Genomic DNA, 16,180 nt, shown 5'->3' on the forward strand with positions numbered 1-16,180 from the left:
ATTTTTCTTAGGCTTCTTCTTACCCCAAGACAGTATCTATAATAATCTGTGCCCACGGCATCTGACAGTGACGGATCTGTGACACCGTCAGCTGTCACTTCATATAATAATGTTGATTTTTTGCTATCAGATGGTGATATTTTAGATTTTGATAATTTCTAAAGAATACATTATAATAGTGGGAGTAAAATATTTTTATCTCATAAAATTAAGATTTGAGATGATAAAAAGTTAATTGCTTTTGATAACATGCCAAATTACGCTAACTTAATTATTTGTATCTTTATTGTTTACGAATGACGTGTAATGTTTCCAACGGCGGACTCTGAAACTGAAGATATTACACAGGGCACGTCATTGAATAGAAAAACGAGTTTACTTAGCAATGAGCGAGACTCATCTGAAAGTTCCCAAGTGGCTAAACAGAACAATTACCGGGAGTCAACACTTAATATGCTTATCAAAGAACTGGTGATTTGTATTGCCTTAGCATTAACAACATACGGCGCTTTGCACAATGCGTGAGTTTTATTATTGTGATAAGCATTAGTCTTTCAGACTTTGATTAGTTAACAATTAGCCATCCAAATTTAGTATCACAAATGTAAAGGTATGAAAATTGCTTGGCTTCTTTATATCCTGTCAAAATGCATTATGTCTATGAGATAAATCTAACGTTCTAATCTGTTTTTACCTCTCCATGTAAAAATAGTAAAATAAAGTTTAATGAAATTGGTTTTTAGGTGTCATAGTTCTTAGGACTTAAACCACTAAACCTCCTTTATTTCATACATGTGAAAGCAAGTTTTGTTATTTTTTTAATTTTTATTAGTGTTTTTACCTACACTTGGAGTAATAATGAATTTTATAAATCTAAAATGCATATAAAAATTTTCGGAACCAACAAGATTTGAACCTGCAAAAATTTGCGAATTCTCTCTGGCAATTGCCAAATTTTTGAATAGCATGCATACAGGTGTTTTCATTTTTATATTTTCTGGCTTTATAAAATTAGATGTATTTAAAAGAAAAATGTGTGTTATTCAAAGGAAGTGAACCTACAATTAAAGTATATTTACTTGAATAGAATTAATTTATGTTGTCTTTAACCACCAGCTGTACAAACATATTTATTGCCAAACAGGACACAGAACTAAAGATATAATAGGCATATAAAAGTTTTTCTTATTTGTATTTCTGTGCTCTATAGTGATTAAGGTTTCCATAAATATATAATTAAAGAATGAAGGAGGGAGGTGGAAATATTTGTTACTAGCTGTTGCCCGCGACTTTGTCTGCGTTTGATTTTGTTTTTTGATGTAGCATTCAATTTAGTTGTAGTTCTAAAAAAAATTAAAGCATTCAGTATCGCTAAGCCTTAAATGAGTGGTTTGCTGCTGTCCGCTGAGGAGTTCTGTCCTCTATCTCCAACCACATTCATCAGATCTACACAAAGTTTGGGCAAAATTAAACACATCCTCTATAGTACAAAATTAATTATTTTATTATATTATCACTCCAAGTATCCTGTATGCAATTTAAGTGTGTCACATATACAGGTTGCAAGTGTCTTTTATGCAAGTTTTGTATGTCTCATGTACAGTTTGTCAGTGTCTTTTAGGGAACTTTAGGACGTCTTGTACAGGTTGCAAGTTCTTTGTGCAAGTTTAATCCTTCTCGTTTAAGGGTTGTAAGTCTCTTTTATTCAAGTTTAGTGTCTATCATATGCAGGAAGCAAGTGAGCAAAAAATTTAGAGGTGAGAAAAGCTACACATCGCTCAGAGTAGTAGTCACTGCATTTCTAAACAAAAAATAAGTTGCAGGAAGGTGATGGATTCGAGCGGAAAACGTTGTGTGTTAAAATTCCTGAAAAATACCTATGCTCTTTATATTTATGTTACAGGCCTACAAGACTGTCGAAAGTTCCTCAACCAGTAAGATTTTTCTATTCAGATTCAGTAGTGACTGACTGGTACACGGGCCAGCTAAGCAATGCTCTATCATCTATGAGTTCAGAAGATGTATCATTTGTCATGTACTATGCACCATGGGATGCTGAGTCACAGTTTGTTAGAGGAGAGTTTGAAAAAGCTGCCAATATTTTAAGTGACAGGGTGAGTTGTATGTTCACATGAAAGAATCTACAAAAACTATAGAAATGAAATTAAAAAATAATAGAAGAGATCCATATTCATACAAGATGAAGAATGTATATATGCAAAATATACATCTAGAAATTCCAGAAAACAGTTTATTGATACAAACTAAAAATCTAACTAACTCTTCAGCTTTATTGCATAGCTTCGTTCTATTTTGTAGGTACATTTTGCTGCCATTAATTGTTGGAATCCAGGTAGTGAATGCAGATTGCAACATAATAAAATACCATCATGGCCTGTTTTAGTGGCGTACACTGTCACTTCAAGAGGTGTTTTGTACAAAGGTAAGACTATGGGAAAATGTAGTTTAATCTTATTTCTCATGACTAAATTTCCTCTATCCCTAGTGAGACTGTTGGGCAGTCGGTTATTGACATCACTAAAAAACGTTGTAATAATCGAAACCTAAGAGTTGGAATTTGTTACTTAACATGGCAACCTGCAATCAAGTGAACAATGTGTCTTAAGTGTTATATCCCTCTCACTCTCTCTCAAAGAGGATGTCTGTATCTGTAAAAAGTACCCTACGTGTGTACTTAAAGGCCAATAATAATAGCAAATTTAAAACTCATTCAAACTTTTTTTTTTGTTTTTTTTTAACAGGACCAAGAAATGCAGAAAGCATGGTCAACTTTTTGGAATTAGTTATGAGACCGCTAGAAAAAATATCAAATACCGAGGACCTCGTTAATTTATTGTCTATATGTGATGTAAGTGTTGCCATTTTATGACACTTGACCTGGATAGTAGAAAGGCTTTCTCTTCTACTTTTATTTATATTATTAAGTATGAAATTCTTTTCACAGGCAGTAGCAGTAGGATTTACTCCCTTGGGAGGCAAATCTCGATCTTACAACATATGGTACAATGTGGCACTGAAATCTTATGAATTTGACCCCATTGGCGAGATATGTTTTGGCGTAGTTACTTCGGAGGAACTGGCATCTGATCTTGGAGTTGGAAATTTACCGAATGCCAGACTTATGCTGTGGAATGACACGAAGGTAATTATTTCAAACACTAATAACATTAACATAAACTAAGTATAATAATTGTAATATTGCTATTTTCTTCATGGGTAAAGAGAGTAAAATTATCTCTGTTTAGTCCTTTAGTAGAATGTATATTTAAATCTTAATATATATAAATCTCCTGTCACGATGTTTGTCCGCGATGGACTCCTAAACTACTTAACCGATTTTAAATTAAATTGGCACACCGTGAGCAGTCTGCTCCAACTTAAGAGATAGGATAGCTTAGATATTTAATTATAGTCGCAATTTTATTTTATTGCAAATTATTTGTCTATAATTAATTGATAGTCACATGTACTCATTTAAGGCTTCGCAATACTGAATACGATAAAAACAAAATCAAACGCAGACGAAGTCGCGGGCAACAGCTAGTTTATTATATAATATATGACAAAGTCCACTAGGGACTGTTCACTTTCGCAAAACAACAGTAAATAACAAAAGTAATTTTATTTTTTAGGAATACAAATCAGAAGACACAAATCAATCGTGGAATGAAACGTTTCTAGCGAATTGGGTGTTAGATAGTTTTACACAACCTGTTGCCAGAATTATTCCCATGTGGAAGAAATCTTTTAACTTCAATAGATATGCAGATGGCAACCCCATGTTAATTCTCTTCACTCCTCTTAATCCACTTTATGAACAATTACCATCATATGCCTTAGTAAGTATCTGAGAATATTTATTTCTTCTTTAATTTTTGAGCTGCTTGGTTACGTAAGCAACAATTAGTGCTGGGCATCATTAAAAACTAATAATAAATAACAAAAGTAGATAGAAGTATACTCAAATCAAACCCATTTCAAATTTTGTAGCTACGTGAAGTGGCAATGGAGTATTATAACTGCAAAAACAATACGAGTAATCAATGGACATCAGAACTTATAAAACTGCAGCAAGTCAAGAGATTACTGTATCAGAAAAAAAACTTTTTAAAATTTTGCCAAGACTACAAAATTAAAAAACCCGTCAAAAAGCCTAGTCCACAGTATAGAAAGGCAGTTATATCACACAACAATAAATATCCTTGGATTAATGATACACAAAAGAATCCAAAGACTGGTATGGTGAATTTTCTACTGAAACAAGGGATGGCTATATCCAAATTTATCGAGAGTTCCAACGATAATTCTGCACTATGGTCTACTTTAGGGTTTCTGGAAAATTGTGGTGAAAGTTCTTCTCAATCCTTGCCAGCTGAAAAGAGTTTTTATGAAAAGTATGAGAGGTGTCAGTCATTTGAAGAGCAATTGAACAATGACCTTGAAATGGAACAAGAAGAGTAAGATATTCACTAATATCGTGATTTAAAATATTTTTTACTGGACTTTTTTGGGTTGGACCTCATGTATTTAAGCAGCTAAAAGTTTAATTGAAAATAACCAAAGAAGTTTTACTAGAGTTTATTGCATGCAAACTTACCTAATGGTGCAAGCAAGATAATTTTTTATTGGATTCCTTAAAATATATTAGCGAAGTATACTTTTACCTTGCTTAATTTTTAAACATGTCTCTAGAGATACAATAGAATACATTTTACATTTAGCAAATGCCAAGCAAGAGAATGAATTTTAACTATATTTAACGTTATTGCGGATAAGAGAAAAGGGTTGTTCTTTTGTATCTCACGCAAGTAACGTCAAAGATTGTTAACATTATACGTTTTCTTTGGGCTTTATTTGTAAATAAAGCCCAAATGTATTATTTCATTTATTTCAGTGTGCAAACAACAATGCTACCCTATGATGACGACCCGTTATCGGCGGAGAACCTATGGCATGACAACGTGAAACATTTCTGCAGGCGGATGCAATTCGCCAATAAAATAAGCCCGCCCGTGGCACCTTCAAAACTGACGAGTGGGAATGTATCACACATACACGGGCTATCTTGTGACACTAACTATACTTTATACATAATTGCTGTGGACAGCTTAAGAAATTATCATTTCGCAGAAGCTCTTGGCGTTGATATCAAAAACAAAAAAGATATGACCGCTGTTGTTATTCTGGATAGTAAGGTATGTATGGCATTAATGCTTTACTTCTTTAATAGCTTTTAACATTGTACCGCTGAACTAAAGGCCTCTTCCAACGGGAGGGTTTGCCCATAATCACCACATTGGGCAGACAGGTTGCACGGGGGACGGATCGCAATAGATGTAGTAGTAGCAAATAGGACGCTGCTGCCATTCTCAGTTATAAACCCGTAGTCCTCTAGTACGCCCTCCGTGGGAAGATAACTATATTCAGATCATAGTCACCAGATTTACAGAGCGTCTCCTCATTTAAATCATCATCATCATCATCAACCGATTGACGTCCACTGCTGGATATAGGTCTTTTGTAGGGCGTTCCAAACTCCATGATTCTGGGCTTCTTGCATCCAGCGGTTCCCCGCGATACGCGTCTGTCCACCTGGTTGGGGGTCGGTGCGGGGTTGCCACTCTAACACCTTGGAACCCCAACGTCTATCGGTTCTCCGAGCTATGTGCCCCGCCCAACTTCGCGACTCGATGTCGGTAACTTTAGTTCTTAAAGGATCTCCTCATTTCTGATTTGATCACGTAGAGATACTCCTATAATATAGCTCTTTCCATCGCTCGGTGAGTGACTCCGAGCCTTCTTGTGAGGCCCATTATTTGTATACTTCTCCCAAAGAGAAATTCCAAAGGTCGCCAAATTAAAGTTTCTATGATAAAATACTTGATCTAGGAACAATGAATCATGAATAATGAATATAATTCTTAGTGCGTGATACGGTCGTTCAATTACTCAGTTGCGTTGTGGCCAGGGACCGACTTCCATCGTTTAAAGAAGTATATTTCAAAATGACAGTTTATACGGCATACCTTGACAACCTAACCATAAGGATTATGATACTGAAACAAAACGTCAACAATATAAAAATAATGTTCAAAGGAACATTATTTTATATTAAGAAATTATAAGGTAGAAAACCCCAGGAACTTGTTAAAAATGTTACCAAATCAGGTAGTTTGACAGACTGACAAACTATGAGGTGACTCTTGACTTATAAATATTAACACCTAGCTACTCGCAGTTGATACGACTGGCAATAATTAGTACATTTTATTATATTATTTCAGCACGAAAGTCAGTATGTTCTATCAGAAGAATACAGTGCCAAATCAGTAAGAGATTTCATTTACAACTTCACGCAGAAGAAATTAAAGCGAACATTACGGTCGTACGTAGATGATGCTAAGCACACGCACTATTTTGGCTCGCTCGGTAAAACTGAGCCGGACGGAAAAAACGAAAGTGCGGTTCATATTATAGATCTTACTACGCAAACGTTCAGAGAAGTTGTGAGGACTCCAGGGACGGTAAGTAAAATTAACAGTATTTTATCACTTCTTTAATGAATTATATATTTTTTTTAAATATTTATAATTGACTGGCAAGCAAAAGTCAATGAATAAACATCGCCTATAAACAGAGCAATTCTTTGTGGGGCATGCAAGGATAAAAAAGTGCCGCCTGGGCGTTAAGCCTCGTGACTTTTGAACTTCTGACATGGCGCGATAGTTTCGAAAATTTGTATTGGATATATGTAAAGAACTCTTTTCTCGAGTTTATATATCGAACCTTTTCTTAAAGTCACCAATGTTTTTTACAATGATAAGTGACATTTAAAAAAGATATTTAAGAGTTTATTTTAAGAAGAAATTATTTGATTTTAAATACCTGAAGTAAATGTTATTTCTTGTATTTTCACAGAAACGCAATATCGTCTTTTTTTCAACTACCCCTTGAAGGGAGTATTATAAACGTTATTATAAAACAACATGTAAAGTCCGTACTCAGGTCTTTAAAATCAAATAATTTCTTCTTAAAATAAACTCTTAAATATCTTTTTTAAATGTCACTTATCACTGTAAAAAAACATTGGTGAAAAACATTGGAGAAAAGGTTCGATATATGAACTCGAGAAAAGAGTTCTTTACATATATAGAGTATAGCTGGCTCTCTGTCTCCTTTTCTCTCATTTTTCTTTCTTCTTTCTCTTGCATCGTTAGCCCGAACGTGTAGAACTAACACAGAATTCTTGTCCAAAATAGGTATCGAGTCCCCACTTAAAAAGCTTTACTTTTAAAACTCAAGGGAATGTTAGTATTACTTAAATTTAGGCATAGTTTACATTTTATTTTTGCAACTCGTTGGCGCGTGTGTTGGTAAATAAATAAATAAATTACAATACAGTTTTTTTTTTAAATAATGTAGCAATTTACTAGGCTGTATAGAAAGGAAGAAATATTTTTTAAATCAGGTAACCCTGGTGGCCTTGTGTGGTGGCGGCTGCAGAGCGCTAGTGTCGCTTGCACTTGTACACGCAACTCGCGTGTTGCGTGCGTGCGGCGTGCGGGTGCAGGCCGCTCGCATCGACGCACTGCGCCACGACCTGCCGTGGCAGTACACGGCGCACGCGCATCCAACAATACTCGTGTTCCCCTCACATAGGTAAGCTTTAAAGTTTAACTTGCGACTTTAAGGTTTTAAAGGTCGCGAATAAACATTGAAAAAAAACGCATATTGCCGGGTGAGTACGGCAGTTCAGAATCTTCCAGTGGGTGTTGTGAGAAGGTGCGCAGCGTGCTACTATTACCAACTACTGAGATCGCCTGTTGATCAATATAAGAGTTACTTAAACGATAAAAAAGGCTTGGTTTGGAATTGCTCTAACTTCAAAGCTAACTAAATATTAATTGAATGCGAGATGATGGCGATTAAAAAAAATACCCGGCCAATTTCGATGTGGGCTCTTCTTAGACAAGGGCGCGTTTGGAACCCTTTGGAAGTTATCACAGTTACACAATTATGTAAACATATATGTATGAACGCTTCATAAGTGTCTGTGATAGGCCTACATGAATAAGGAATATTTGAATTTTAATTGGACCAACCCGTCCGCCCAGCGTGGTGATTATGGACCAACACACACACACCAGTGGAATTTTATAGGCTATGGATGTGGCTTAAAATGCGATAGAGCACCAAATCATTATACGATGGCGGTTTGGCGCATTTTGTAGCGATCCTGCTTTCTGAGTCCAAGGCCGTGGGTTCGATTCCCACAACTGGAAAATGTTTGTGTTATGAGCATGAAAGTTTTTCAGTGTCTGGGTGTTTATCTATATATTATTAGTATTTATGTATATTATTCATTTTCGTCAGTCTTCTTAGTACCCATAACACAAGCTACGCTTACTTCGGGGCTAGATGGCGATGTGTGTATTGTAGTAATATATTTATTTATGTATTATATACAGCAGCGGTATCTAAAGTTAAAAAGCCCTAATGGTTGCTAGCCAGGCAGCACTCTCTGACGAAGATTATATTCATTTCGAGCTTAAATGATCTCGTGTAAAGATTTGTTGTGGTTGATTACGTAGGGGCGGCGAGGCGGAGAGCCGTGCTTTCCCGAGCAGCGAGCGCGTATCAGGTAGCGGCGTGGTGGCCCTCGCTTTGCGCTCGTTGGGTGCGCCCACGCACCTACGCGTCAGTCTTGCACTCTGCAGGCACCCGAAGGTCAGTACATCTTTATAATTTTAACTAATGGACGTCCACTCCTAGTCATAAGTGTTTTCTCTTTCTCTCTCTATGGACGTTCCTTCAATACTGAAGATCATGACCCTGGTGAGATCAAATAAATAAATATTTAAATATTTACACAGGCTGAGTTTTCATAAAAGTTTTTCTTTGTTTTTCTTAGTTATCCTCCGAAAAAACAGCGTGCCTGAAAGACATGAGGGATCTTGTAACTACGGCCATCAGTCGCAACCTGAAGTACTGGCGACGAACAGAAGTGAAGGAACTCCGAGATTCTCTCTTCGGAAGACTGCAGCATCTACACGACGTTGCACTACACCTTAGCCTCTTTCACATCACTGATCTCAAGCAAAATAATGAAAAACAAAAGACATTATTACAGTCCTTGGACATATTGTCCAAAAACTGGGACATCGATGAGTCGCTTTTAAGAAGAAACGCCAAGCCTACACCAATAACTAGATGATATTATCTATACTTTGTAAATAGTGTATTTATTATATTGCTCATTGTATATGTATGTATAAATACGTTGTTTATTTTAAGATAATAAAAGTGTTATAAAAATGTTGCTGAAAAACTTCTCGCCTTTTGTTTTTTAACTGCATACTGTGCACGCCTCCTTGCGTATCTTGTGCTAAGCAACTACAGCGCGCTTGGTACTCGATTTTCAAAGGTAGTATTTGCTTTCTTGTATATACTTATGAAGCATGTTTGTTGTTTTATATCACTTATTATATCAATGCACTTTCACATCATGGAAAATCATAAACCCAGTATTTGTTCGATAACAAGGGTAACATTAAATAAATTCGAACGTTTTTTGTTTTATACATTCACAAGTTTTCACGCGCTCAAGTACTAGCATACAACCAGTGGCGTGCACACGGTTTAGTGTAGGGATAAAGCAGGCAAATGCCATAAAAATGAAAATACCTCTTCGGGGGCGTTCATAAAATACGTGAGATGTTTAAGGGGGGAGGGGGTCGAGTCAAATCTCATCTAATCTTACTTTGGAGAAAGGGGGGGTCTCGGCAAATCTCACGCAATCCTTTTTCTGATTGAAACAAAAAAAAATTATACTATTTTGGTCCATTTAATCGAGATTGTAGATGCTTAAGATTTGTCTTAGGCGTAATCGTAATACGATTAAGATGAAACACTAATTCGTTCGAAAGAAGAAAAAAACATTCATACTTCAACGTTATACATCCACGGACTGTCAAACCACCATATTTGTTATATACCAATTAGCTCAATTTTGAAACCCACATTTTGAAAAATCTCACGTGAGATTGGGGGTTGAATAAAATCTCACAACAACTCACCAGGGGGGAGGGAGGGACAGAAAATTAAAAAAACACCTCACGTAATTTATGGACGCCCCCTTTCTATATTACAAGTTATAATAAATTTTTAAGCTATACGATGCATTTAAAAAAAAAAGTGCACGCTACTGCATTTAAAGTAAGCTGTAGAAGTGAACAAAGTCGTAAACATAGTCACGAATGGCGTATTCTCTATTAACATAATGCATCAATAATTTAACTTTAAAGTATAGTTTTTCCTGTATTTATGTCTAGATTTGCCCAACCAAATCATATCTTATATTAATCTTTGTAATTGATATCTCATTAATCTAGACTTTCATTACTTTTGGTTTAATTTAAATTTACCTATATTGATTTAATGTCTTCTTTTTGAAGACTAATTTATATCTCGGAAACCTGGCAGTTTAGAAATTTTCTCTTAATATATCTAATACTCGTATTGCCTTGATATTCATTTATAAAGGTTTTGTATGTAGCCGGCATTATGGAATAAAATAAAAACTAATGATAGTTGAAAAATTTAAATCCTTTATTCTCTACCTAATTTCCAACTCCGGGGGCTTAGAGTCCAACGCATATCTAATTCTTTTTCTAATATTTAGTTTTATTATTTTCTTTACAAAAGTTAAATAATAGTTATATTATTTTAGAAAATATAGATAAACACAAAGTTTGGAATTATATACATAGTTAGAACTCTACGTCTTTGCCAAAGAACGAAAGTGTGTTCTGTTTTGTGCTACTTCGCCAGCCGCGTACTAACCCTAAAATTGCAGATATAGACTTCTTTACGTATGTTTCTGAAACGAGAACAAAACTTTCGTAAGGCACATGAACTCGTTATTCTTATTATTTAAAAAAAAAACTTTTACCCTACGGTTTTAACCGTGTTAGTAAAAAAAAGTTATTTGTGACGTTATACTGAATACCAAGCAAGCAAATTGTTTAAAAATTAAAACAGAAAATAGAACTCGAAGCCTGGCGCGGTGTTCAAAATTTTGTAGCCAAAAAAAAAGCCTTTGGGAAAGACAAATTTTTCATCTCACCTCAATGCAGGGAAAATTACAAACGCAAGAATCGACCAATGATGATGTAAAAAAAATAATTATTATAATATCGTAACGTAAACCAGCAACTTTATCACGAATGTTAATGCAATTTATAAACTTTACCTAATTTAGAGGTATCAGTGTAATTTGGAAACGTTTCGTGGTACGGCTTGACGAGATAAACCAGCTCCGTGCCGACGACTCCAGAAATATAGTCACTTAAGGAGCCCGCAACTCTGCCGTCGCTACTGCCTTGCTGGACCTAACAACCAAGTAAAGAATAATAAATAATTAAAATACAATTCGTATCTACATATTTATTTACGTATCTATCCAGATAATTGAATATTGTTTTAATTTTTTTTATTATTGAGGTTAAATTATACAATCGTCTCTATTTATAAACTTTTATAGCTCTACCTGAAAGCTGAACGGATTTTCCCCACCATGTTTATCTTACTTAATATAGGTAATCTACATTTGCACACCACAACAATAATACTAGACATTGTGTACTGAGCAAAGACCAGCGAAAAGGTTTCGGTTCGTGCTACGCTTGGTAGGTACAAGACCCTGGTGGTTCTTTATGCGTCCAACACTTAATTTAGAGACAAGATTTTTTTTTTGAGATTGATGCTTCTCGAATGTGCCATTTACTCTGCAGTTTCATATATCAAAAATCATAAACTGTCCACTGACGTTTTGTTACCGAAGTTCACCAACCTACATTGTAGCAGATTGATGCTTCTCGTGTGCCATTTACTCAGCATTGTTGCATTACAAGAATCATAAATTGACAACTCTTTTCAGGTGACAACTACTGTATCTATAGGTAAATTTCCTTACCTCGTACAATCTTCCGTCTGGCAGTCGTGCTTGTCGGGCAGCATACTCTCCTATATCTTGCGAAGTGCGATAATTGCTGGGTTGACGTGACGTGTATCGCCAGGGGTATAAAATTAATTCCTGCCGAATATATAATTTTAAAATGAACACAACCCGTTCACAGAATTAAGAATATATAGAATCCGTGTACACGACTTATATTGAAGCATCAAAAACCTCTCCACTTTAGAAGTGTTTCTCGAACATGCGGTAAGTCACTTCATTTATTTAGCAGTTGACAGTTATTATTTTACCTCTAATGCTCTAAACATATTTTACCATAAAATGAGGAAAATGGGAAAATTCAGTGATCTAGCAACATTCCGCGGGTGTGAAGCGAGACCTGCTGGGGGCGTTTTCTCTGTTTTTGGACACAATGCACTGCATGCAATAATAGCTGAATGAGGGTTCTATATGGTCCTAATTCTGTGCCCGCGTTAGTACAGCCCAAGTTAAGTTAAGTTTGTGACGTATTTGTGATGTTTTATAGCGAATATTTTCTTCTATATATCTTTATCTGCTTTACACGACTAAAAAAAATATACGACTTAAATGTCGATAAAGATGGAATTCTTTGAGGGAGCTTTAAGGTCTTCGTTTACTGTAAAGGATCTAAGGAAATCTTTATGCTAACAGACAATACCAAACCTTTTTAGATTTTTTCCACTCCATTAAAAGTTGATTGTCGCACCTGATAAGTCATGATGCAGTCTAAGATGGTAGCTAGCTAATCAGTTAGATGTATGACAGTTATATTAAACCCATACACCTATCGATTTCACAACAAACTCTTCGCAGCATGTATTTATGTATAGTGTGGTAACCGATATTACACTAAGTACCTACTAAATACAGCATTATAAAAAGCCTACTTACTTTTTTCGGTATAAAACTCGCATGTAAGTGTATTGCCAAATGTACAATATCAGCTAGCTTGTGAACATATTCCCTTATGGCCCTCGCTTCGGGCGTGGAGAAAGGTTTAGGGCCAGGATAGTATTGCGAACACGTGTCTGGTGATTTACGCACATCGTCTGAAAGAAAATGAAATGGTGAATCAAAATGACTTCTGAAATCAGGCAACTTATCTATCTTCCAAAAACAAAAAAATTATAACCGTGCATCTAAGACTTGCTGTTTAAATTTTTTTTATGGTGGCAAAAAACCTCACGAAAGTTTTTGAGTAATATTATAAAAACATAAAACAAACAATATTATAAGTAATATAAAATGTAGCATACCAAACGCATATGAAATGTAGGTACGTCGTATGTATGTATAGGGTATAATAAACAAAAAAGTATTTTCCTATAATGGTTGTAATTAGCGGACAAAGCATACATCTGTATCACCTGATGGTAAGTGGAAATCCATTGCCTTAAAACAAAACAATACCTACTTCACGGGGCACACAGGGCATGCAAGGAACACGCCCTACAAAGTGCCGCCCAGTGTCCATAAACTTGAGACAATGGTGTTAACCCTCATGTGCCTGTAATATGACCTACAACCACACCATTCAGACTGAAACAGCAATGCTAATTGGCGGCAGGAATAACCATGCAGGTCTCCACACTACAGAACTAGAGGGCGCCACAAAAATCCTGCATCGCGCTAGCGAAGTGTTCACAAAGAATGCCTTTATATACAATTTCCAAAAATGAATGTTCGGACCTCGGTCCCCGAGTACGATAACCTCGTAGGAAGGTCTTCTTATTGTTACGATCGAGCGTATCCCTAGCTATAGCTCCTGTACAAGTGCTACTTGCCCTTGCCGGTTACGAGCTCTGTCACAAAAAGATCTATTCCCTAATAGTTTTATGACGATTCTCTTGATTACGATGAAAGGTTAAGTTATGGTTATCAGACGTAAAGGAGAGAAGGAGAGGTTACCTTGCCAATGGTAGGCGAAGTTTCGATTGATGTTAACTCCAAAGCAAGTTTTGGCGGGTTCAGTGTCAACATTTTTGTGCCATTTTGCAGGTTTCGTGTGAGCCCTTGCCGTAATGTTACGCGACCATTCCGTTGCGTCCACTGATCTGAGATGACGAAGGCTCGTGGTGAAATTTAGGGCGTCTGGATTAGCTAGCGGTATAAGGTACCTATAGAAGTTGACATAATTAAGTGCAATATTTAAACGTATATGTATTAACGTTGCAATACTAAATAACATATAAAGGCCGTCGTCTTAATCGAAGGATGTACTCCTGAATTCTCCTGTAACTCCTGTATCAGCCACTTAGAGGGATTTTCTAATTTCACCTTTTTAGGCGGCATGTTTTCAGCCCCTCCCTGCTTCAAGTTTGTTTAACTTTTATGTTTATACCGCGCTGTATATACCAGGACAGCGTCACAATTCTAGCAGCTCGTCTATCATCCCTCCGGCTTTATTGCAACTTTAGGATTGTAACTCGTTGAGCTTTGTCGACTATACTGATCCTTCTTATTTCTGAGTATGATCGCGTAGACATACCTGCTCCAAGCGTGTCTAGAGCTTTCGTATGAAGCCGTTGAGAAAATTCTAAATACCGTAAATAAGGAAAACTTAAGATTAGAAAAATGCAATGAAAAGACGTCTTGTCATGTCTATTTAAATAGAAATAAATCAACAATAATTTTCCATGTCTTAATAAATCATTTTAGGTGTAAAAATATAACCTTGGTTTCTACGAATTAGTAAATAATATGAAAATCTTACCAATCATAGTCGTTAAAAAATGGTGTCTGGTAATTTGTGTCATAAAGGAGCTTTTCGGCCAATTCAATAATTGCATTCGGCCCTGCCCATGTCATTCCATTAAGAGCTAAAATATTTGAAATTATATGTGGTATGAAACTAATTAGTAATTGTCTAATTTATCTTCATTGTTATTTCAGCTTTCTGCAGTCCACTGTGATATTTCCCAATGTCTGACTCGTCTGATCTACAATCTAAATCAATGTTATCTTGCTATCTTCGCTATATCATGCTTGAACAACACGCTTTGTCGCCGTTTTTCACCCCGTGTCTAAGAATACGTTAAGCCATAGATCGGTCCCGGTTATTATCATTAAAAGTAAGAATCTTACTTTTTTTTGTCACACGACATCTGTGCCCAGCTTTGGGGCATTAACAGAATACGTAACTAATGCATTTAAGTACCAAATTTGTTCATTAAGTATGTTGTTGAGATAGACTGACTACGCTTATAATGAAATTATAACGCAAGGTTTTTTAATGGTTTAGAATGGTCCAGAATACTATATACGATACACAACTGCCAATCACAAGAATCCCTGGTTTCTTGCTGTGGACATCGCTGTGTAACTCAAGGGCTATGACGCTTTTATTTCCCGAAGTCCTCGGAGTCAAATGTATTATGTTCGCCATTTCAGTGTCATCGGCAGCCATATGGTCTACGATTCCTAACATGGTATGGTAATCGATGTACTCGGTGTATTTTATGTTCTTGCCCGTGCTTCTTACCCTTCGCATTTTGGTGCCAGATCTGAAGATAAAAATTGTAAATATAGAGCAAAGTTGACCTTGAAGGCAACGCAGATAGAGCGGCAAAGTCAAATTGCTAAATAGAGAGAGGAACAGAGCGATGTTATTAATTATCCTTTGTTGTTAATGGGGGCAGAACTTGAGGCTGAACCTGTTAAGCACCACCAAGCTTTTCACGTCTAATACAAAAAAGATAGTACTGCATACAATCAGTAGATTAGAAGGAACTTTCATGATTTAAGAACTCGTATACATCATGATGTACAAAATCGTTAAATTCACTTCGATAAAGAGATTTAGGTAGAAGTATAAGAAAATTGATAGCTCTAAAATCCTTATAAAATAATCAATATTTAGATTACTGTTCATAGTTCCGAGGTGGAAACAGAATCACAAATAAAACCCCAAGAAAGTAAAGAAATGCTATCAAATAAACTTTTAATTGCAGAAGCATAGTTATCGAAATATTCAATCAAAAAGCAAAAAACGGTAAATTAATTATTATAAAAAACTTTTCCGTCCGCTGTAAAAAACATGTAGTTTTATTGAAAAGTGTACAAATGCCATGCAACTATCAGTGGCAATCACTGACCCCTATTATATTATAGATAGTATAAAAGAGGCAATCATCATACAAAAAGCGACAATGGCATAGAGAA

General features: G+C 35.8%; 2 protein-coding genes across 2 annotated transcripts; one reads left to right on the forward strand and one right to left on the reverse strand.

Annotated features, from left to right (window-relative positions):
* The first annotated feature begins 123 nt into the window (after positions 1–123).
* LOC120629337 (thioredoxin domain-containing protein 11) lies at positions 124–9,369 on the forward strand. The gene is made up of 12 exons (XM_039898254.1): positions 124–521; positions 1,904–2,114; positions 2,320–2,443; positions 2,763–2,869; positions 2,966–3,163; positions 3,654–3,860; positions 4,012–4,478; positions 4,916–5,216; positions 6,306–6,545; positions 7,490–7,680; positions 8,613–8,748; positions 8,933–9,369. The coding sequence occupies exons 1-12, from the start codon at positions 307–309 to the stop codon at positions 9,233–9,235; spliced, it is 2,700 nt and encodes an 899-aa protein (XP_039754188.1). The 5' UTR covers positions 124–306; the 3' UTR covers positions 9,236–9,369.
* A 1,419-nt stretch (positions 9,370–10,788) lies between these two features.
* LOC120629547 (zinc carboxypeptidase-like) lies at positions 10,789–15,975 on the reverse strand. The gene is made up of 8 exons (XM_039898506.1): positions 15,884–15,975; positions 15,293–15,522; positions 14,733–14,838; positions 13,928–14,136; positions 12,911–13,068; positions 11,996–12,115; positions 11,273–11,411; positions 10,789–10,900 (listed from the first exon to the last, which is right to left on the reverse strand). Exons 1-8 carry the CDS (start codon positions 15,973–15,975, stop codon positions 10,791–10,793), a joined length of 1,164 nt encoding a protein of 387 aa, XP_039754440.1. The 3' UTR covers positions 10,789–10,790.
* Between the last annotated feature and the right edge of the window lie 205 nt (positions 15,976–16,180).

Source organism: Pararge aegeria, chromosome 14 (assembly GCF_905163445.1).
Source record: "Pararge aegeria chromosome 14, ilParAegt1.1, whole genome shotgun sequence".
Taxonomy (NCBI): domain Eukaryota; kingdom Metazoa; phylum Arthropoda; class Insecta; order Lepidoptera; family Nymphalidae; genus Pararge; species Pararge aegeria.

Bases quoted from the DNA above. Each gene is read 5' to 3' on its own strand.
- LOC120629337 (XM_039898254.1), top strand. From the start codon at position 307: ATGTTTCCAACGGCGGACTCTGAAACTGAAGATATTACACAGGGCACG. The intron at 2,444-2,762 runs GTAAGACTATGG...TTTTTTTAACAG, and splicing joins AAGAGGTGTTTTGTACAAAG to GACCAAGAAATGCAGAAAGC. The intron at 6,546-7,489 runs GTAAGTAAAATT...TTTTTAAATCAG, and splicing joins TTGTGAGGACTCCAGGGACG to GTAACCCTGGTGGCCTTGTG.
- LOC120629547 (XM_039898506.1), bottom strand. From the start codon at position 15,975: ATGCTTCTGCAATTAAAAGTTTATTTGATAGCATTTCTTTACTTTCTT. The intron at 14,839-15,292 runs GTTGTGTATCGT...CAAATATTTTAG, and splicing joins AGGGATTCTTGTGATTGGCA to CTCTTAATGGAATGACATGG. The intron at 11,412-11,995 runs GTAAGGAAATTT...CTTGGTTGTTAG, and splicing joins CAGACGGAAGATTGTACGAG to GTCCAGCAAGGCAGTAGCGA.